This window comes from Parasteatoda tepidariorum, chromosome 5 (assembly GCF_043381705.1).
Source record: "Parasteatoda tepidariorum isolate YZ-2023 chromosome 5, CAS_Ptep_4.0, whole genome shotgun sequence".
NCBI classification, from domain to species: Eukaryota; Metazoa; Arthropoda; class Arachnida; order Araneae; family Theridiidae; genus Parasteatoda; species Parasteatoda tepidariorum.
Window position 1 is genome coordinate 60,594,859 of NC_092208.1, and position 23,776 is coordinate 60,618,634.

Sequence of the window (23,776 nt, forward strand, 5' to 3'; positions counted from 1 at the left end):
GTGCATGATTTCGTAGTGTTAATAAATACCGATTTATTAAATATTTATTTATTTTACTCCGTACATAGAACGGATATTTAGCTGGATTATACAGAAAAATATAGGAGCAGTTCTTTTCCCCCATTCAAATTTTTAAAACTGGCTTCTTTCTTTTTTTTAAAAACATTTTATGCATTTGATGATGTTTACATTATTTCACAATAAGCTTTTCACTTGATTAAATGTGTATTTTTATTTTTTGTTCCGAAATTCCTTTTTAAGATATTTCAGTTTCTAAATTATTTGATCATCATGCTATAAAGCTTGAAATTATTTTCAATTTATAAAACTCATTACTCTTATGGAAAAAAAGTATTAATTAGTTTTTTTTTTCCTTTTAAAATATTTTCTGTCAATATAGTGAGTGTTAAAAAAAAATATTGAAAATGATATAAAAGATTTAAACGCAGCTCCTCTAAGTGGTAATTTTAATGAGGTACCTCGATTATTTTTATTTTGCTTCATTTTTTATTTATCATTCGAAACGATCATTGAGGGGGAGACAGTTTTGTCTTGTCTATTCTCTGGGCACCTCCAAAAAATAAGGGAATCTGTAAAACAGGTATTTCAACTCATCATATATGACAAGAGGGCTTTTCCTTTCCCCTGTTAGTGAGGAGCTTTTTGTCCGTGGTTGCTGTTCGATGACTTTCGGATATGTTCGAATCTTCTCTATCTTATCTCTCAGATAATTCAAGGGAAATGATTTTTCATCTCACGCGACCTAACTAAATTTATAATGAACTTCTTAAACACGTGTATTTTAATCTCGTGTATGTTTGTCGTAACCAATAACGCTACTATATCCAACCACAATTTCATAAATTTTTTGGAAAAAATCACACAGAGGTATGAATTTTACAAAAATAACAGTGTGTCCCCACATGTGTTGGAGGAAATTACTAATAAAAAATCCAGTCGTTCCGTGAATGTATCAAATGTTGATTATCTTGGATTTGTTAGAAAGTTGTGGACGGCTGCTGAGATTAAATGTTTTGAAGATATTAAGTATATGATTCAACATTTAAACTCAAACTGGTCAATTCAAAGTAAGTGTTTTTTTTCTGAATTCTAATTCATTGAGTGTTTTACATCTTTAAAAACAATAAATATATAAATTTCACTGTTAAGAAAATGGATATATTTTTTAAATTAAATGAAATTAAATGTTCGTGCTTTTTTCCTATATGTATTCACTAAAAACTAAAATTCTGTTGTCTGAAAGTTTCATTTAATTACTGTGTCGTTAATTTGAAAGCAATAAAACATCTTGCTATGTTACTCTTTTTCTTTCTTTAGATTTAAATTCCTGCATTATTTTTCAGTTTGTCATTTCTAATTTCACATTTAATGCTATAGTTCTCCTTGTTTTAAAGTAGAAAACGTTTATTTAATCTTTTTAAGAACAAGATTATTTGAAGTGAGTTAAATAATAATAATTTAAAAAGTTCAGAGCAAGAAATATTTTAATTATTGTTTTATTTAGCATTTAATGTAGCGAAAAAAATAAAATTTAAATAAACAAATTTGATGATTTATTGAAATATTTTGCAGTAAATTAACAAAAAAATAAAACTTACTTTATCGTTATTTCATACAGAAAGGTGTGAATAATTTCGAATCCTAAAATGGTATCACATGATTTAACTATTAAAATAAGAACAATAATTTCCAAATTTCATTTCAGTGAAAATGAAATGCAGAAGAAATAGCTAGATTTTGCTGAAATAAGTGGCATAAAAATATGGAAAAACCAATTAAAAAGAAATAGTTGTTTTGATACTGTAAACAACTATTGTTATTAATACTTCTTAGAACCAAAATGAAGTATATAATATTTAATTATTAGCTGTGTGCATTATTATTTATTAATTATTATATGCGTCTTAATTTTTCCTTTAGACTGATTACGTTGTTTTTCGGCATTAATCTTATTTTATTCAAATATATAATGCGGCTCTGGGTCATAATGGAACAGATTGCGTTAAATATTGAAACGCTACAGTACGGCAGCAGGAGCTGCAGAATACTACAATATCTGCAGACGATTTTTAAACTCAGATTTAAAAAAAATGTTGGAAGAAATTACTTTTTAAAAATTTCTTAATTTATTCAGAATTAAAGTTATCAAGCAAAGTTATAATAAACCCACAAGGAACAAAAAGGAAAAAAAAAATTAACTCGATTGTAGATTTTTATTGTATAAAAATTTATTCCTCACTTTTTTAAATATCATTACATATACTTTATGTAAAATTTAAGCAACATAAAATTCATAATTTATAAATATCTTATACGAATATGTTAGATCATGGGGAATTTTTACAATAATCATTTCTGTTAGACTACGTTGAAATGGAAATCACAGACAAATTCGTATAATATGATGAGAGTGCTGCCGATTTACTCCATAAATTCTGCTATAAGGGTTTGGAGTTGATGTGCCATAAGAACTTAACGCAAAAGAACTCAAAATTAAACGAAACCTATTCAATAACATTATAAAAGCAACCAAAAAAATCTCACACTCCAGTATGGCCAAGTCAAAGAAAAAAAGATCTTCTTCACATAAGGTTTAATGATTTTGCACTTCATTTTTTTCTTCACGATTGAGCGATGACCATCCGGTTGCTATTTAAATTAATCTATTGTATTCAAATATTTCTATTCTTTGTCAAAACGATAGTTGCTATTTTATTTTATGGTGTTTCTATAACTAGGGATTCAGTTTATTTAAAACCTGCAGCCAGTAGTCGGAATTTTGATTTTATCATTCTCAAATCTGATGCCAATTATCACGCAAGTTCTTAGCCTCAAATTATTGTCTTTAGGAAACTTGATAATGCAAGGACAGGTGTGCATAACTTTTATTTGTTTAAGAAATAACCCAAGAAGAGGCTTGACTGTCATTTATTCCTAAAATTAATTTATAATGATGTGTTTAATATTGAAATTATTCTTTTTGTTTACTAATATGATTGCTGATTGCTTTTTTAAAACTGTTAAATTATTTTCACCTTAAAAATTGCAGAATAAAATTTTCTGTCAGGAATTATATGTCATGAGTTTTCTTATTTATTCAATAACTAATTAATATTTGAAATTTTTTTTTGTTCTATTGAACTTAGTTACCTAATTTTAAATTCTAAGGCTGTAAATACTTGTAAAACTTTTTCAAAGTCAAGTCTCAAAAAGATATTAACAAATTAAAATTTGACAACTAAATTCAGTGAAAAAAATTTAATTAAGTTAAAGTGAAACAGAAAATATTAATTAGTTACTTAAATAAGGAAATTATCTTATCTTATGATTTATTCTTAAATAAGAGTACCTTTCAAACAAAAAAAACGAATTCTCTTTCCTCCATGTTAACCTACGGATAATTATATGCCTGTATAATTAATTGATATTGTTTGCTTAAATGCATTCATAAAACATATGTTGTATTGAACTTAATTACCTAATTTTAAATTTTAAGGCTGTAAATATTTTTAAAACATTTCAAGCTTAAATCTTAGGAAAATTATTTACAAATTTACAATTTGACAACTAAATTTAGTAAAAGTACATTTCATTGATTAAAATTAAACAAAAAATATTAATTAGTTACTTAAACAGGGAAATTATCTTATCTTATGTTCTTATCTTATGATTTATTCTTAAATAAGAGTCACTTTCAAACGAAAAAGGGATTCTCTTCCCTCCATGTTAACCTATGTAGAATTATGTGCCTGGAATTTCCTTATTTATTCAATAACCGATTATTATTTTAAATAATTGTTTTTTAATTGCGTTCATAAACATGTGTTCCATTGAACTTTGTTAATTTCCGAAAATATTTATTGTAAAATTAATTATTATAATTATTTTTAAATGTTTGTTTTTACGATAATTTTCTGCTTTTTTTAATATTTTGGCAAAAATTACGAACCACTTGCTTTGTTTAATGTGTTAAATTAATAAGAATTTTTTCCTTAAAAAAATTATCTTAATTTCAATTTGAATCCCAAAACATTTCTACGTGAGTTGAAACAGTTATAGTTTTTTTTTGCGAATTAAATTGGCAGGAGAGGACGATATAAATAATCTTTAAAATATTTTGTTTACTATAAAATTTAGTTCATTATACAGTTGTTATTAATGTATGAACTAGTGATAGTTTTGTCCTATATAGTTTCGTGGATTTACTATGTTTTTAAGGCTTAATATAAAGAAACAATAATGAGCCCATGTTAAATATTATTTTTTTTAAACAAAATACTTGTAATTTTATATTCGATTTAAATGAACTTTTGTTTTGCTTATGACCAAAATTATTTTTAAATGAGCAATTTTAATGAATAAAAGTTCAAGATCTTCATAAATTCAATGTAAGCTTTTAGCTATAATTAAAGGAATAAAAGTTTTAAGTATTATTTTTTTCACCCCCACTTATATTTAAGATCTAAATTAATATATGTACCTGTTACTTGAAGGATCAGGTTTTTGTAACTGATACTTAGTTGTATAAGTATCAGTTTTAAAACTAACAAAAAGAATACTTTGTACTTACCCATTTCTATACTATAAAGCAAGCGGTGTTGGAACTGGCAACTAATATCGTTATTTATTTTACGTTCTCTATGCCATTTTTGATGCTGTTGATAGTGTATTTAGTTGACTTTACTTTAGGTTCAAATCTTGTTTGAGTTAGTTCAATTGATGCTTTGATTTATTGCTTAAATACTGGTGTTCATTGTTCAATAATTCTTGTATTAATTCTCAGATTTGAAACATATTAGAATATTATCAGCTTTGAATACTATTTTGTGCAAAAATGCCTTTCGTGTACTTAAAATACATAATCTGAAGTAAATCAACAAACGCATATTAATTGCATATTTATTATTATTTTTGAAATAAGATGAAAAATGTTGTAGTCCTCAAAAATGCGATTGTAGACTAGGTAATCTACCTGTATAAATTAATCAAAATATTCGGGAGCAATAGCTACAAAAATGGATACTTACGTAATATCCCTTCTACCATTTTCACTAAATCTGAAAACAAATTTAGATGTGGTTCAAATTTAAATATTTCCTAGTTTTTTGCATACAATAAGTAGTATTTGTATTTTGTCTATTTCTCTATGATCAATTACCGTGTAAAAATAAATTTAGAAAATATTGAAATGACTACGGCGCTATGTTAGCGAAAATGGTCGACAGGATAATACGTAAGTAGCTATAAATGTATATTACTGTACCATCTACTTAATAGTTAATAAAATTTTTGTGATTAATATTTTTATCTTTAGTGTTGGATGCCATCGGTAAAATGCCAAGTGGAGCTTTATTGGGAAACTTTTTATGGATGGGGAAATATCAAGAGTGCGTGGATGTCCAGATGCCGAGGTCAAATAATGACTTGAATGGAGGTATTCATGGCACGTATTGTGTTGCAATCTGGAATATAACAACACCCACAACTGTAAGGCACATTTTATATAGAAAAATATATATTTAGTTCAAGCTAACTTTCAGTACAAACAAAAATGCAATAAGATAAGGTTAAATAAAAAAATTAATGTTAGTTGCAGTAGTAATATTTAATAAGGGCTAGGGTTTTTGGAATGCTAATGAAAGAACAGAGCAAAATCTCATATATTGGCAGCTAAAAATCTTCAAAGAAAAAGTTGATCTTAAGAATTAGAAAATAACAGTATTCACTAAAATGAATTAGAATTGCGAAAGAGTTATAATTGTAATCGCTTTTTGTTTAAATGAAAGCAAAAAGCCTCAACTACCATTAGTTTTATGGTATAAAAACTTTATGAAACATTTACTCACAGACTGAGTAGCCGATTACCTAACCTGATTCGCGCATTCACTAATTCTCTTGCTAGTCACTCAATCACTATTCATTTTCAAAACGAACGTCCTCACGGTCCAGTTTACCGTAGAATACACTCTGCTTTGTTAAAAAAATATATTAAATTATGCTCCCATAAGTCTTAATTTCTCTTCCTAGACCATAAGTTTTTAAATCTATAAAATAATGTAAATTTTGCAAGTAATTGAATTAGCAAGCATTCCTAAATTTTTTTAATGAAAAACAATGAATTCTTTTCACTATTCGACAGAATTCATAACATAGATATTTCATGACCGTAAAAATTTGTATCACCTAATTAAATTGGTGTAGTTATATTAAGAAAACATATTTTTCTCTTATAAGATTCCTTTTCTTACAACATTTTTTCTCTCTTATAACTCGACATGCTTTAGATAAATAATCCCAAGAAACTGAAACGATAAGATATTACTTTATTAAAAATTTCATTTGGTTCAAAAATATATACCTATTGGAAATAAAACTCGACATTTTTTAAGCTCTCAAAAACAGGCGTCCATTTTCAAGACTTGCCAAACGTGAATGAGAAGAAATAAAGGTTCTTTTTTTTTTTATTGTTTCTTCTCATTCCCGTCTGTAAAGTTCAAAAATTTGAAAATGGGCTCCTGTTTCTGAGAGCCTGAAGCATGTCGACTGTTATTTCCAATTTGTCTATTAGCGATTTAAGTTTTTGATCAAATAATAGATATGCTGGAAAATTCTCATGTAAAATGAAGAAAAAAAAATAGTAAAAAATAATAAAAATATATCTATTATGAAAAATATTCATTATGTGGAGTCTTATGACGTACCATACAAATTTATATTTTTAGTTATCAGAATTATACTTTTAGCTAAAATAATATATCATATTAAACTTCTTTTTTGTCTTTAGTTCCATGTACCTTTACATAACATTCCAATCAAAACTGGAGTTTGTCTTCCTAGTTCTTGTAGTGCATTGAGTGTTGATGAAAATATTCAACATCTAATAGATATATTTCGTAAGTTTAATTTCATTACCATAATAACCAGCGCTTTCAGACATTCTGCCATGAGCAACATTTTGGAATTACCTCTAAGATATTTAGTAGTTTCAAATTTATTTGTTAGTGTAAAGGAGACAATTTTATTTTCAAAGGCAGGGTGCCAGTTCTAAAGCAATTTGAAAGTTTCCTAAATCTGAGCTCTTTGAAATGCAAAGAAGAAGAAACATTTTCAAACCCATCTACTTCAACGTTTCTGTGAGTATTTAGCTAATATCGATTGAATTTTTAAATTCGTATAACATTTTTTATTCTTCAAACCTTTTAAATTACTTTTCAGCATTTTCCTATGTCTATATTTGTCACTGGTTATTGCTGGAAGTTTTATCACAATTGCAGAATATGGACAATTTTCGGTGCTAAAATTGTCTTTTTTGAAATTTTCGAAAAAGAATCCGAATTTAAATAATCTTCTGGGATCTTGGAACTCTGAGGTGACAAATATTGTTAATGAAAGTGAAGAGTGTGAATATGATCAACATTTGAATTTAGTAGATCTTGAAGAAAGAAGGAAATCATGTTTTTATACAACTAAAATCCAAAAATGTAAGTAAATGTTAGTTCTTAATAAACTAATACTTAATAAGCGCCTTTAATATAAAATAAAGTAGAAAAATTCACAATATTTCCGAATTTTTTACAGTAAATATATAATTTTGTTTAGCACTTTTACACCTAAATTGTTTTCAAGTCATTTTTATTTATTCGCTTTCGTGTCTTTTTGATTGAAATTTTGTAATCGAAATATCGACCACTTTTTGACAAAAATAGAATATTAAAAATGCAATAGGAAAACTCTGCCTAATGGAAATGCAAGTTTGAATGGTTGACTATTACAAACAGGCAGAATTTATCGTCCTTTTAATATTTCTATTCTAATTTAATGTACTATTTATTTGCCAAATAGAATCAACTAAATTCTGACCACTTTCCGATTAGCTAATTAAATGAAACTTTGTGCCTGATGTTATAATTGTTTCTTGAATGATGCAGACAAAAATTACACATAATAATTTTATCGCTAATTGGATATCTGCAAGTGAAGTCATCACAGGTAAACCTTGGCATTTGTCAATTCAGAAGCCAATCAGGTTCGATGCACACGCGTGACGCTGCTTACAAGTATCCAATTAAATTTGATTTAAATCACGTGGTTAGGCATAATAATTTGACTTCTCCTATAGTTTCAAGTACCGAATTGTAATTTTGAGAACCGTTCTACATAAACTAACTAACAAACACAAATTTGAAAATAAAAATTAATAAAATTTTTTTTTAAAGTTTGTGTGCAGTAAAGTTCTAATTATGTTTAATTTTTTTTCACCTAAATTATCTTTACTACTTTTTTTTCTTTTCAAATTCGCTTTTGGGTTTTATGAGGTTCATCTTGCATTCCAAATTTCGATTACTTTTCGATTAAAAAAACTTTTCGACAAAAAATATAACCAGAGCTCTGTGACTGATGACGATGCAAGTTACAATTTATTCCAGGTAGAATTTTTCGTCACTTCATTGCCAAATACTTAATAAATTTTATCGTCAACCAATATCTTACAAATCTAGATAGCTGGTGCTGTGTGTCTGATGCCTGTATGAGTTACAATTGTTTGAACTGAACTGAAAAGAAATCTAATGAAATGAAAAATTTTTAAAAAATAAGCTTTTCAAGTAAAATAAAATGGAAGAAACAATTTTATTTTTATCAAACAAATAAAGAAAAAAGGATGACGCATGATTTTAGTGACCGACTTCTCTCACCATCGAAAATTTATCCCATGTCTTTCAAAAGTGATGCGCCTTTTTTTTTAAGGTTTGGCAAACGTAAAATTATTCTATTCTTTTTTTTCTCCTACTTAAGAAATATATTTATTAATTTTATTTCATTATCTGTTTCATTTGAATCAAAAAAAATAAACTAAAAAGAAATTCTTTATATTTCTTTTACAAATAAACAATTTATCAACCCATGAAACTAAAAAATGAATACGTTTATAATTTTTACATTATCTCAAGGCGTTATTATACACCGAAGAGCCATTACATTATGACCACCCTCCATCTATTAAAATTGTCTCGCCCAGGTTTTCATGGTTTCTCGCCCAGGAACAATGTTTTCATTGGGCACATTAGGACCCATAATCCTCATCGAACAATCCCTGACGTCTGTAAGCTACTTGAACATAGTTGCAGACCAGGTTCACCCATTCATGGCAACAGTTTTTCCTGCGGGGGATGGTGTTTACCAACAGGATAATGCACCATGTCATAAGGGTCGAATCGTCATGGATTGGTTCGAGGAACATTCCAGTGACTTTCAAGTCATGTCTTGGCCCCCAAATTCACCTGACCTTAATCCAATAGAGCATTTGTGGTCCTACTTGGAAAACCAAATTCGTGCTGCCACGCTACCCCCTCGCAATGTGAGGGAATTGCAGGACCAGTTGGTAAGCGCTTGATACCAGATACTTCAGACTACCTATCAACACCTTGTGGAATCAATGCCACGGCGGGTGCTAGCAGTTTTGAGGGCTAAAGGTGGTCCTACATGACATGTTATTAGCAGGGTGGTCATAATGTAATGGCTCTTCGGTGTATTTGCTTGAGTCAAAAATTAGCATTTGTTTTTCAATTTTCACTTAATATTTTATAAATAAATAAAACATAAAAATGTAAATATGTAGTATATAATTTTTTTATTATTTCTAACATGTGTTTTTATATTACCGTTTCAACAGTTTGTGAAATAATGGCCAAAGTACTAAAATGTTTTTGCTTGTTTACAAACTCGGAGAAGGTATTGGATGTAAAAGGTTCGACAAAACATTTCTCCTGCATTCATGGAATACGCTTTATCAGCATGGCTTGGGTTGTACTTGGTCATACCTATATACACAACATAAGCATCTTTGGTATGTGTCTTTATCTTATCTGTTGTTTACTTTTAGTCGTGATATATTTTTTCCAATGGCCACCCGATTGACACTCGTCATTCAGGTATCTGTAGGACAGATTTGTGGGACACTCTTTCAGCGGCACCATATTAGGTGGGCCAACGGTAAGATCAGATAGTACAGAGAATGAAAGAACATCCAAACCTTGTCCGGGATTCGAATCCAGGACCTTTTTGATCTGAAGTCAGCTCTCTTACCACTCGGTTCTGATATTAATTCACTTAAGAACGGCATCACACATAATATTATTTGAAAGAAAGAAAACATTTATTTTCCTATAACCATTTCTAGAAGAGCAAATTCCAGTTGAAAATTTTAGTTAGGTAGCACATTTTAGACAGTGAAATTTGAGTGAAGAGACATACTTTAGCTCATTGTTGTTTGAAGAATAGTGGTTGCTAAAAAAAGCTTGAATTTTATACGCAAATGGTTTTATATTTCTAGTGGTTCGTAATAATTTTGGTTTGAGTTTTGCCAGACTGGGCACACTGGGCCGGCAAGGGTAGAATTTTTGGATAATTAAATTAAGAATAGTTTGAATTGTTGGTTGTTTGAGCTCTATGAAAACAGTAGTTACTAGAATCTTGTAAAACGCACTGCTAGGAATGCAGTGACCAAGAAAATAAACGGACCACCCTGAATAACTTTTGATCTAATGAACAGATCTTCCTGTTCTAGGACTCAATCTTAACGCTTCAAAGGACACTTCAAATATGCTAATTAACTAATGCAAAAGATATTTAAGTTACGAAATCAGATACAAAAATGCACTTTCTCTGAACAAATACATTTTGTTTTTGACGGGTCATGGATTTCTGATCCCTTAAAACATGGAAGAAGCCGCAATATGAGAAACAAAGTAGTCTCTTTTGTTTGACGAGGAGAGCGATCCAAAATTTAGAACTCTTGATGCCAAATTTACTTTTTGCTTATTTCGCTATATCTCAAGAATTTCTTAAGCGAATTGAAACATTTTTGAAAACAAAAAAAGAAAATTTGCTTGTCCAAACATAATTCCATGCGAAAAGTAACTTTTACTAAATAATTTAATATTATGTATAATTTTATATTTAATCACAGTCGAAATTGTTTTTTGAATAGTAAGGTATAGAATTTCTTACATCATTTTAAAGAATGTGAATTTCTATGGCAAAATACAAAATTTAAGTGAAATCGGTGAAATAGTTATTGAGAAATCGAATTTTAAATATTTGACTTTTTTAAAATTCGATTTCTCAGGAACTATTCAATCGATTGCGCTAAAATTTGGTATTTTGACATGTAAAATTATGTTCTTTAAAATGATGTAAGAAATTGTGTGCCTTACAATTCAAAATATTTTCGACTAGTATTAAATAAAGTAATAAAAAAATAATAAAAAATAATAAATATTTACTAAAAATTATTTTTTGCATGGATCTTTGGAGAAATGAATTTCATGATTATGCGCAAAATTTTTTCAATTTGTTTAAAAAGTTCTCGATATATGGGAAAATATTCAAAAAGTAAAATTAACAGTAAGGGGCTCAAACTTCGGAACGCTTTGTTGACCAAACTATTGGGATCGTATATTTCCGAGATTGCCGTTACCCCCAATTATTTTCGAGTCAGAAAATCAAATCTGTAGAAAAAAAGGTATGTTTATTCATAAAAAGTACGTTTTTGTGTCTGATTTCGTAACTTAAAATATTGTCTGTATTAATATATTATAGTACATTTGAGGCTATTCTCTCGAGCTATTAAGACTGAATCCTATAACATGAAGCGATCCGATCATTATATCAGAACGTGGTCTATTTACTTTTTTTGCGTATTGTGCTTGTATTAACAAACTATGAAAAATTATAACACTTTAAAATAAGAAATAATCATTTTCAGAAAATCAAGCTATACTTGGAATGATTGAAACCTAAAGATTTTTTTTATTCCTTTCTTAAGAGAAATTTTAAAATCTTGCAATTTTCAATTTAACCTATTGTGATATTGTGAACCAAAATAACAAGCACGGTGTGAATAAAAGAAAAACGAATTACCATGAATAACTTTTGATCTATAATGATTGGATTCTCACGCATTAGGGATCAATCTTAATGGCCCGAGGAACTCATCTCAATCATGCAAATTAATTAGTTCGGATGACATTTTAAACTACGAAATCAGACGCAAAAACTTACTTTCCCTGAATTTGGATGCTTAACCCTCAAATTATAGGGGGTAACCGAAATCTGGGAAACATGTTTCTAATAATCTGGTTATAGGAAAGCGGTCCAAAGTTTGAACTTTCTAAAGTTAATTTTATTTTTTGTGTATTTCATCATATTTCGAGAACTTTTTAGGTGAGCTGAAAAATTTTCACTCACAATTATAAAATTCTCTTCTTCAAATTCAATTCCTCGCAGGAAATAATGTTTAATTGTTACTTACTATTATTATTAATACAGTGAAACTTCTCCTAAAGGCCACCTCTACTTAAGGGCCACCTCTATTAAGGGCCAATATTTTGAGGAACGAAAATTTTCCCTATAGACATAATGTTAATTTTCCTCCCATTAGAGGGCCACATTTTCCTGACTACCTCCAATAAAGGCCATTTTTTTAAAACAAAATTTCTCGAAAAAGCCATTATTTTACATTTTTCTTCTCATAAAGGCCATAAATCTAAGCAGGTGTGTCCAATTCTTTAACTAAAAGATAAGAGTTCAGGAATACCAAACACCTGTACTTTCAAGAAAGAAGGGGGGGTAGGGGGAGGATTTAATACAATGAAGACTCAGAATCTTTTCCATAAGTGAGAAAACAGGTGTTCATCACACTCTGTTTGACCTTTCAACTTCCCTTTTATGCTGAAAAATTTTGAGCATTGGGGGAGGAACTTGACCTTTAGTTGTGGGTGCACAAAGGATAACAGGTTTAAGCCTTTGTACTCTTTTGATAGTAAGAAACTAGAGTCCTCATTTACTATAAGTGTGAAGGCATATTGAAGTACAGTTTCGTACACTAGAAATTTTATGCTCAGGCACAAGTGAAATTAAAAATCATGGCACCTAAACCAAGCAAAAGATTACATTTGGATTTGAGTGACAAAATCAAAGTTCTTAATTATCACGATCAAGGAACATCTGCAAGAAAATTGGCTTCACAGTTTAATTGCAGCAAGAATCAAATAAACAATGTTGTTAAAAACAAAGATAGCTTACTGAAAGAATATGAAGATTTTAAAAATCGTGGGATAAAGAGAAATGAAAAGTTCTGTGATATAAATGAAGCTGTAATTCAGTGGTTCAGATGTGCTAGGACTAAAAACATTCCATTAAGTGGTACTTTAGTGAAAGAAAAAGCCATTCAGAATGCAGAATCACTTGGTGTAGGAGACTTTTGTGCAAGCAACGGATGGTTAAATAAGTTTTGTAATAGAAACAATATTGTTTTTAAAACATTATGCGGTGAATCAGCTAATGTTGATAAAGATTTGTGTCAAGACTGGAAATCAAGGCTTCGAATCATTCTGGCAGGCTATGAAGATCGTGATGTTTATAACTTAAATGAGACAGGACTTTTTTTCCGTGCCATACCTACCAAAAGTTTAGTTGAGAAAGCAGAAGAGGCCAAAGGAGGAAAACAAGCTAAACAGAGGCTCACTGTGTGTTTTTGTGCTAATGCTGCTGGTGAAAAGGAAAAGCCCATTGTCATTTGGCACTCCAAGAAACCTCGTTGTTTTAAAGGTAAAGATTTATCACAAATGGGAGTAAAATATCATCATAATAAGAAGGCATGGATGACCATGGAAATATTTAAAGATTGGTTGATTAGTTTTGACAATAAAATTACAAATCAAGGCAGAAAGTGATTCTTTTTTTGGATAATGCACCATGTCACTCGTTTTACGAAAACTTGAAAAGTGTAAAGCTTCAATTCTTGCCTCCAAATACTACGTCTGAAATTCCACCTCTAGACCAAGGAGTTATACGCTGCTTTAAATTAGAATACCGACGTTTTGTTTTGCGAAGACTCCTTTCTCTTATAGATTGCGAATAAAATTCAACACAAATCATTCAATCTATAACAGTATTAGATGCCATTCGATGGATTAGACACGCCTGGGAAAATGTAAAAGGACAGACAATTGTAAATTGCTTTAAAAAATGCGAGCTAAGTAATACAGCTTTAGAAGCCACTATCGATGCAGCTGATTTAGAAAATGAAGTGATTGAACTTTCAAAAGCTGCTGCAATTCAATATGACCCAAATTCAGATGAATATGAAAATGGGCTAGAATGTTACAATGATTTATCGGAAGATTGGGAGAAAAGATTTATAGATGATTTAGATACAGGTAAAACATTAATATTTATTGTTTTAAGTTTTAAAAAAATAAAATACATATTTTTTTTTAAAACTTATTTGTTCAATTTTTTCAGGAGTTCAGTCTGATTCAGATAATGAGAATGAGTCCCCCGTGCCATATTTATCAAACCAAGAAACGCTAATAGAAGTAAATAAACTGATATCCCAATCCAAGGCATTAATAAATGATGCAAATTTAACTAATTTGTTTTATAGAGTTAAGGAATCATTAGAAACTAAAATTGCTTGCGAAAAATTTTTAAAAAGTAAACAAACTTCAATTGAAATTTTTTTAAAACATGTATGAAAACTTAAAATGTTAATAAACAGTTTTTTTTCTACATAAATTTTGATTTCCTCACTTTATTTTTTGGTCACTCCCATTTAAGGGCCACCCCTCATAAGGGCCAATTTTCANTTTCACTCACAATTATAAAATTCTCTTCTTCAAATTCAATTCCTCGCAGGAAATAATGTTTAATTGTTACTTACTATTATTATTAATATTTTTAATTTTATTTAAAAACAGTCGAACAGTTTTTGAATTGTAAGGTACATAATTTTTTTGCATCTCTTTCAAGAATGTAGTTCATATGGTAAAATACGAAATTTGAGCAAAATCGCCCCAATGGTTCCTGAGAAAAAAGCGTATAGTTAAAATTTGCTTTCTCGGGAACTATTAAAATCAAACTAGATATATTTATTTAGAGAAAGTACGTTTTTGTGTCTGATTTCGTAACTTAAAATATCCTTTATTTCAGTTTCAAAATCTTCTGTACTAACTAATTATCATGTTTGACATCATCCCTTCGAAACATTAAATTTGAGTCCTAGTACGTAAAAATCCGATCATTAGATCAAAAGTTATTCAGGGCCATTCGAACAAAAAATTTTCCGTATTGTGCTATGGAAAAAAAATCATCTTGTGTTACTTTTGTTTTAATAAGTAATCGGATTTTCACACGCATTCGAGAAGCAATAAATATTTTAATTTCATTGATGGTTTCGAATGGAAGAACTAAATGATTTGAAAAAGTGACCTTCAAATATGCTAACCATTCAGAGTTAATTAAGTTACGACGCCAGACGTCAAGGCCGTAGCCAGGATTTTTTTTCGGGGGGGGGGATATGGTAAGAAGCAAGGACGGTTTCAGACATGCAAAGTAGGGGGAAAACATTGTAACAAATATTGTTTATTCTGTTGTTTGCAAAAGTTAAACTAGTAATTAAAAAATATTACATAATAATTATTTTTCAATTAATATTACATAATAATTACAATCAATGTGTAAGCAAAGTTTACAAAGACATGCGATTCAAATTTTTCGATTACTTTTTTAGGACAAACCGGAATATTTCGAAATATGCTTAATAAAGTTAGCTAATAAAAGGTTTGATTCGACAGTTCTTGTTTTTCTTTTTACTGAGAGGCTCAAGGAAGGACTAAAAAGTTTGAATCCCAGAATTTCGGGGGGGGGGATTTGTCCCGACGGTCCCCCCCCCTGGCTACGGGCCTGCCAGACGTGAAAACATACTTTTTTATGAACAACCGTACTTCTTTTTTGATTTTTAAGGAAGATTTGAATTTTTGGCCATCCAATCAATGGGGTTGTTGCAATCTGGGAAATATGGTCTCAATAGTTTAGACATGAATGGCCAAAAATTTGGAAACCTTAATGCTAATTTAATTTCTGTTAATTTTCATTTCACTTTAATATTAGTTCAATGTTTCATCAATCTCGGCTTTTTAAAAAATTTTTTTAATGATAATCGGAGATTTTTGTTTACATTTGTAAAGCTAGTTTATCGAAAGAAAAAAAAATCTAAAAACATGTTTCAGTAATTTTCGAAAAAAAAAAAATCATTGAGGACTGAAAACTTCAATACATAATTTTTCTTTGACTTTTATAATCCAGAATATGTTACTCGAATTTTTTTAAAAAATTTTTAGATTGTCATATAAAATTTCCTAGTTTAAAATTATGTAATGATATATCTGATAGTTGGTCTCAATTATAAGGCAAGCTTTTATTTCTTTTAAAACTTATTACCTGAACTCAAAAAGCCCAGAATCAAGTTTTATTTTTCCTTTTATTATTAGAATTTTTTATTATTATTATTGAAGAAATTGCCAAACAAAAGAGAGACGTAGTTAAAGTTCGCTGGATTGGAAAATCGCGCCCTGGCCCGATAGTTCAGTTTCGAAACGGGCTGATTTATAAACAAATAATCTTAATAATATATTTTATTTGATCTTTCTCATCGTCAGTTTAAGTTTATAATTTTGCATATTTTGGTCGTTTACAACCGTAATAAATTTTAGATTTTAGTGACCTCGGGCATAAATAAATCCTATCGATGTCAGTCTCGGACTTTAAGAAAATGAGGCCAAAATCACCTATAATAAAGCGCGAAACTGATTTTGTCTACGTATTTTGAATTGAATAACTTTACCTCCTCACTAAACATAGAAGTTTTAAAGATTTCATTTTAAACATATTTTAATATTTAGTATTACATATTTTAATACTTTTTTTAGGGAATTACGTTGATCTATTGCATGGAATCGATAACTTACCATTTCAAGTCATAGTTCAAGGAACATTTTCAGTTGATACTTTTTTTCTTATTAGGTGAGACATTGCAAATTATTATAAAACTTCAGTGCATGTTGCATATGTAGGCTGTGTATCACTGTAACAAAATGTAAGCTCTGATAATCAGATGAACTGTTCAATACAGATTTAATGAAATTTTCGCACTGTACTAATTTATCAACTCTAATAAAGTTATATTTTTAAACTGCTGAATATCAAACAATATTTAAAATTTCAAAATATTAGTGAAAAATTACTCTACGTAAAAATTCGGTTACAGTTGAGCTATGCATTTCATTTGGTATTCAGCGTGCTTTTGTATTCATCGATTTGCTTTATACACGGTTAGTCTAGATATTCTAATTGTTAATTTCTTAACCACTTTTCTATACCTAGACACTACGCGTTGGTATCTGTGAATTCTAAAAATTATATGATCATACGTAGCTATCATACACTCATGGACAAAAAAATTAGCGCACCAAGAAGAAGTCGTCAAAATGAAACGAAATTTTACATACTACTTTGATATAAGTAAATGATTAGAAAATCAAAGAGTCCCGCAGTGGACTGATCGTTAATACACGGTTCCCAGCAGATCACCGAAGTCAAGCATCACTGGCTACGGTCAGTGTGCGGGTGGGTGACCTCTTAGATCAGTCTGCGTAGGGACCGAGGGTGTGCGGTATTGGTCCTCGTCAGGGGTCCCCATCAGGAGGGAAGGTGGGGATTTTTACACTAAATAAAACGAATAGTTTGGGGGGGGATTTAGAATTTGCCCAAGAGCTTGGGGGGGATGGGGGCCACTGGTCCTCGTTAAACTGTGCTACCGTAAAGTGCTCGACTTCGCGCGCAGGTCGTCGGGCTACCGAAGCGGGGGTGCCATCCCCTCCGCAGAGGATCAAAATTGTGATGGCATGTCTTCGGATCATCCTCCGGGATGTTTCCCAGACCGTCGCCAATACCCCATTGTGCAGCTCTAGTGCGACGTAAATTAACAACAACAAATCAAAGAAAAACGATAATCTTTGATTTTTTAATCATTTACTTATATCAAAGTAGTCGTTACGTATGTAAAATTTCGTTTCATTTTGACGACTTCTTCTTGGTGCGCTAATATTTTTGTCCATGAGTGTATTTCAGAAGTTAGTGGTGATTTGTAATAGACATCCTATATTATACAATACCGTTCTCAGATAATTTAAAGGCGCTTTTTATAAAAATAATTCAGGAAAACAGATTTCTTTATTAAGTTTCAATTCTAAATGTATAAGACTATTTAAGATAGTTATTTAAAAAATTAAAACATACTCTTCATCAGTTTTTTATATAAATTTATTTATGGCGTGCAAACATATACTTTTGTGTAGAAAATTTTAATTTTTAATTATTAGCCCATAGTTTATAATAGTATAGCAATTATGAAGAGTATGTTTCATAAATTTTTAATGATTATCTAATATATATTGATCATATTGTTCGAGCTGATTTAGCAAATACTGAATAAAGTTTTCGGATGTTTGATATTGATAGAAACGTGGTGATTTTATTTGACTTGTCAACTCATAATGAGTAAGATAAAAGTTGAATGTTTGATTTATAGCTTTTATATTTTTTTCATGCATTCTTTTAAGTTCATTAAGTAATGCATACTTTAATGTTTCAGTGGATTTTTACTTGCATACATTTACTTTGAAGAAGCAGACTCAAAAAACGGTGACATTAGTTGGATAGGGATCATTATTCATCGTTTAATAAGGTATGTTCCAAATACAATAAAAACAAGCATCAAAAAGTGTTACTAGTATTAATATGCACTTTAAATTGTATATGAATAAAAAAGTTTACAATATTTAATTATTTTTCTTTCTTTTCTTCTTATTTTTATAATTTCTCAATCTAGAATTTGACACAGAATCAAAATTGTTGCAGTATCAGTTGAATACCAAACCATACAGTTTGGTAATAATATTGATGTTCAAAATGTTTGGTTTGCCAGCATTCTCTTTGCAACGAATTTGATAAATATTTCTTTTAATTTACTTTATAACTGATTTTTTAAAAAGAGTTCTTAATGTATAAAACTTTAAAAAGCTCTAAAAAATTGAGGAAAAAAAATTTTACGATCAAAATTTATCATAAATAATTCTAAATTATATGAAGCATTTCAAAATATTTTTGAAGTTTTAACTGACTTCTTACCTCAACTCAAACTTTCAACTGTTCTCAGATTGGAACCATATTTTCTAGATTGTGGCTAATTTCCTTAATTTGAAAATTAAGAATCCAAATGCATCGAAAAAAAGGAATGTTTCTTCATTTAAAATACGTATTTGTGTCTGTTTTCGTAATCTATAATATCGCCTGCATTATTCAATTCGCATATTTAATATAAGGCCTCGAACTATTAAGATTGAGAAATCGAAAATTTACTCAAAATGTTTTTTTTTCGAGCATTGTACAGTAAGCAAAAAAAAAAAAAAAAAAGGAAGGAAACCTTTAATAACATTCGATTCACTGATCGGATCATCACGTTTTGGATTCAATCGTTTTGACTCAAGGGGGTAAACTCAAATTTACTAATTAATAAGTGCAAACGATATTTTAAGCTACGAAATCAGACACAAAAATGTTCTTTCTCTGAATAAACATACTTTTTTTTCAATGGATTTGGATTTTTAACCCCGAAAATATAGAGCCGCAATCTGGGAAATATAGTCCCCATAGTTCGGTTAGGAGAGCGATTCAAGGTCTGGAACCCTTAATGTTAATTTTACTTTTAGCGTATTTCTTCCATATCTCTAAAACTTTTTTAGCGAATTGAAAATTTTTTGCACTCAGATATAAAATTCGTTTATCCAAAGATAATTCCATGCAAAAAATAATTTTTAGTAAATATTTATTATTTTATTAAATAATAGTAGAGTTGGAAATCATTTTAAGTATGTAATTTTGCATGGCAAATGCAAAATCTGAGCAAAATCGTAGAATAGTTTTTGAAAAATCATTCTTTAGCTGACTGACTTTTTTTAAACTTAATTTCTCAAGAACTATTCAACCGATTTTGTTCAAATTTTGCATTTTGCAATGTAAAACTATATTCCTTAAAATGGTGCAAAAAAATTTTATACTTTACAATTCAAAATTTTTTCGACCATTCTGAAATAAAATAATGAAAAGTAATAAATGTTTACTTAAAGTTATTTTTTACATGGACTTATCTTTGGATAAACGGATTTTATAATTGTGTGCAAACATTTTCAGTTTTCTTAAAACGTTTTCGAGATATAGCTAAATACGCAAAAACTAAAATTAGGGGTCAATATTTTCCTGATAGCGGTCTCCCCCTATATTTTAGGGGTCAAAAATCCGAATCCGTTGAAAAAAAGTATGTTTATTCAGAGAAAGTGCGTTTTTGTGTTAGATTTCCTAACTTAAAAAACAACATCTGCACTTATTAATTAGCATATTTGAGGTCAACCCCTCGAGCCACTAAGAGTGACTTCTAAAACAAGAAGATCCGATCATTAGATCAAAGGTTATTCAAAATGGTCCCTTTTTTGCGCACTGTACATTTGTGTATAAATGCGCAGGTGTTGTATGATAGGAAAATGTTTTTACTACGCAACAGCAATTTTAGAAAATTCTAAATTAGTCAAATTACTGCTATTTAAAAAAAAAAGAAAAAAAAATCGTGTGCATGTATAATTTACACAATTTAATTAAAGCGAATATTATTATTTTTTAAATCATACATGTGCTAAAAACATTTACTAAGCTGGTTACTGTACTTTTTTTTACAATTTTTTATGTATTTATTATATTATAATACGGTTTTCCAAGAATATAGATAATGCTTAAAAATATCTATAGCGTTTCTTTATGACAGAGGAAAGGTGCTAAGAGTAATTTTATGACTTTGAGGTGCTAAGAGTAATTTTAGGAAATAATTCACTGTTCCAGAGAAATATTATGAAATTTTCTTTGTCGCCAAAAGAAAGTTTCATCTCTATAGGGAATTTATTGATTTTTCCCGCACGACACCAGATCTTGTTCTACGTCTGCCTGATAATTTATTTACCTGAGAAGAAAATTTCCCTCAACTGCCTAAACTGTTCCTTTTCGAGTGCGGCCACTTCCAGCAGTTGAGAAGCGAGAAAAATAATTTAACACCAGATGTAAGAGCCGATTTAGCAGTTCTGTGTACAGGGGTTAACCCATTTGAGAGTAATAAAATTAATATCAAACTAAAATTACGAATTTTGAAATTAATATGATTTTTTAAAAGGCAAGCGAAGCTTAAGTGTTCCTTCACTGGTTAGTTTACCCTAGTGTAAGTTTTTGAATAAGAATTACCAAAGCTAACCTGATATATCTGCTACTAAATCAAATCTAAATACATTGTCATTTTTACGAGGGTTCTGAGTTTGATCCTGGCAACCGAATAAACAACCGGTGTGTAAACGTAGCCACGTGGAGGAAAGTCTTCTCGTTGGTTGCAGTATGGAAGGTCGGAGGTATCAACCCCGGCTCTGCTCGATAACTAAACCTTTTCGCAACCGTTTTTCAATTCTGCGAAATAAATGCGAGGAGTCTCATTCAATAAACGACTCGAAACGGAAATTAAACCGTTTTATTTCATAAAATTTGTTTTTAAAGCTGAAAAAATAAATATTAAATTTAAATGTCTTCTTTTAAATAGGATCACTCCTGTGTATGCCGTCTTAATTGCTTTTAATGTAACGATGTTTAAGTACATAGGAAAAGGACCTTTTTGGGAAGAAGATTCGGATGTTGATATTTGTAGAGAGAATTGGTGGTGGAATTTACTGTATATCAACAACTTCCTTCCTTTAGAATCAATGGTAAGGAACTTCTAGAATTACTTCTAATATGTATTTGACAATATTTTAAGTTTTTTTCTAAAATTCGATAGAAAAAATTATTCATTTTTGGAAAAAATTAATTTTAGTGTTTACGATTGATTTTGTTACTTTAAATTCAAAAAATGGCTTCTTTATTTTTTTTCAGTGCGTCACGTGGACATGGTATCTTGCTGATGACATGCAATTTTTTGTCGTGGGTACATTCTTATTGAGCATATTATGGAGGTAAATGATGTAATGTTTTTATTTAAATGGTAATGGGGGAAAGAATTAATTTTTAAATTATAATTGTTTTGACTTTTTTTTTGTAATGGAAAGTTAAATCAGCATTTTAATGCTGCGATATTTAGTTATTAAGTGGTTAGTTTTCAATTTTTTTTCTAAATACTTTAGTAATTATTATTTTATTACCTCCCGACATTAAGCAACTGAACTGATTCAATATGTAGTTGTATCTATGTTCAACTCCGTAGCCTTGAAATTTTGAACCGAATCCAGAAGACGACAGAACTTTTGGATCAAGCATCAAGAAGACACCATACAACGGGAGAAACTTTAATTGCAAATTCTCCTTCCCCTCCATTACTAATTTAAAATTTAAAGTATAGAAAAAGTGAGTTCAGACAAACCTAGAGTGAGTCATGAAACTTCAAATACTGAAAAGGAATTTTTAAAATATCGAATTCAAAATTAATTATGAGAAGATAACTTAGGATTACGCAATGGAGAAGTTCTCTTCAAATAATTTGTTGAAATTTTGAAATTTAGAAGTTTCTTTTTCTTCAAAAATTGAAATTTTATGGCTTACTTTAGATTTGCCAGAACTGTTTCTCATGGTTAACCAGACAACAAGGAAATTCTAACCCATGATCTATCAGGTCTGTGTTGTCAGTACGAGTCAGGAGCAATGTACGATTTGATCAGCCACTGTTGGGGTTCACACCGGGATCCCTCTTTGGCAGGTGAGCTTTCTTTCAGCCATCCTGGCTCATTTAAGCAAGTTTTTGAAGACTAACTTAGGAATGTATAGGAACAACAAGAATCTGATTATTAAACCTCTTTTTCTTTATAATACAGCCTTATTTAGTGGCACAATATAGATTAAATATTTTATATTTCGCCTCAGCTAAACTAAGCAAACAATCAGAAATAAAAATCTTGTTATACTTGTCAGTTATATTGTGTTTGAGAGCAAGATAGTAATATATATATCTTTTTTTTCTTCACTTTTCAAATTCTTTTTTTTTCAGATGGCGTCGTACAGGTTTGCTCATATGTTCCTTATTGTTATTAAGTAGTTGGATATTAACTTGGTACATAAGTTACTATTACAATCTTGTTCCTTTATTTTGGGGTCTGTCACAATCTACTGATTTCAAAGAATATAAAAATAGGTGAGAGTTTCAAGTTCTCCATTATTTTCATCTCAATAAACATAGATGCAAATTTAATTTTTTCCCCTGACCTTATTTATTGTTTTGACACCAGGCAAAACATAAGGACAAAAGTATAGTTCGTTCACCAGAAGTTGGCACTTGGCTCCACCTCCTCGGACGCAGAGTTCATTTCAGAGCAGGAGTCAGAGGAGAAACATCTCCGTGCTTGAAATTGAGACAACCCTTAATGCGGGCCAAACACAAACAGTAAATTCTATTATACCTTTCGTTACTCAAGCTAATTTAAAATATTTAAAACTCCTGTTTTCCCTGAAGAATGTCTCAAAAAGGACAAACTATTCACTCAAAAGAGAGAAATATCGTTAAATTTATGAAATATTCAATGTTAAAAAAATGCACATAAAGATTGCGAAGTAAACATTTTTGTCATACGATCGCCAAATAGCAACCTTTTTCAGGATCGTTCACATTCTTCTAAAAGTAGCGAAATAGTATCATCGGATATCACGGGATGAAGGCGGTGCCAAGTCCTAACTCCTGGCGAATGAACTATATCTGTGGTGCCAAATCTTAATATCGCAGTGGAGGAGGGGATTTGTAGCTGTCTATTAAATTTTTTTTTTTAATTTAATAGTTTTTAATTTT

General features: G+C 29.8%; 1 protein-coding gene across 2 annotated transcripts in view; it reads left to right on the forward strand.

The window, feature by feature from the left end:
* The first annotated feature begins 638 nt into the window (after positions 1–638).
* The window catches only part of LOC107442529 (nose resistant to fluoxetine protein 6), a 30,950-nt gene continuing 7,812 nt past the window's right edge, over positions 639–23,776 (forward strand). For both annotated transcript variants that reach the window (XM_016056116.3, XM_016056117.3), the window contains exons 1-11: positions 639–1,088; positions 5,336–5,508; positions 6,806–6,914; positions 7,052–7,154; positions 7,237–7,502; positions 9,692–9,865; positions 16,791–16,884; positions 18,515–18,607; positions 21,551–21,713; positions 21,880–21,959; positions 22,985–23,128. In XM_016056116.3, the coding sequence (XP_015911602.2) occupies positions 779–1,088; positions 5,336–5,508; positions 6,806–6,914; positions 7,052–7,154; positions 7,237–7,502; positions 9,692–9,865; positions 16,791–16,884; positions 18,515–18,607; positions 21,551–21,713; positions 21,880–21,959; positions 22,985–23,128 (1,709 nt within the window). In that variant the 5' untranslated portion in view covers positions 639–778. The remainder of the gene's footprint in view (positions 1,089–5,335; positions 5,509–6,805; positions 6,915–7,051; positions 7,155–7,236; positions 7,503–9,691; positions 9,866–16,790; positions 16,885–18,514; positions 18,608–21,550; positions 21,714–21,879; positions 21,960–22,984; positions 23,129–23,776) is intronic.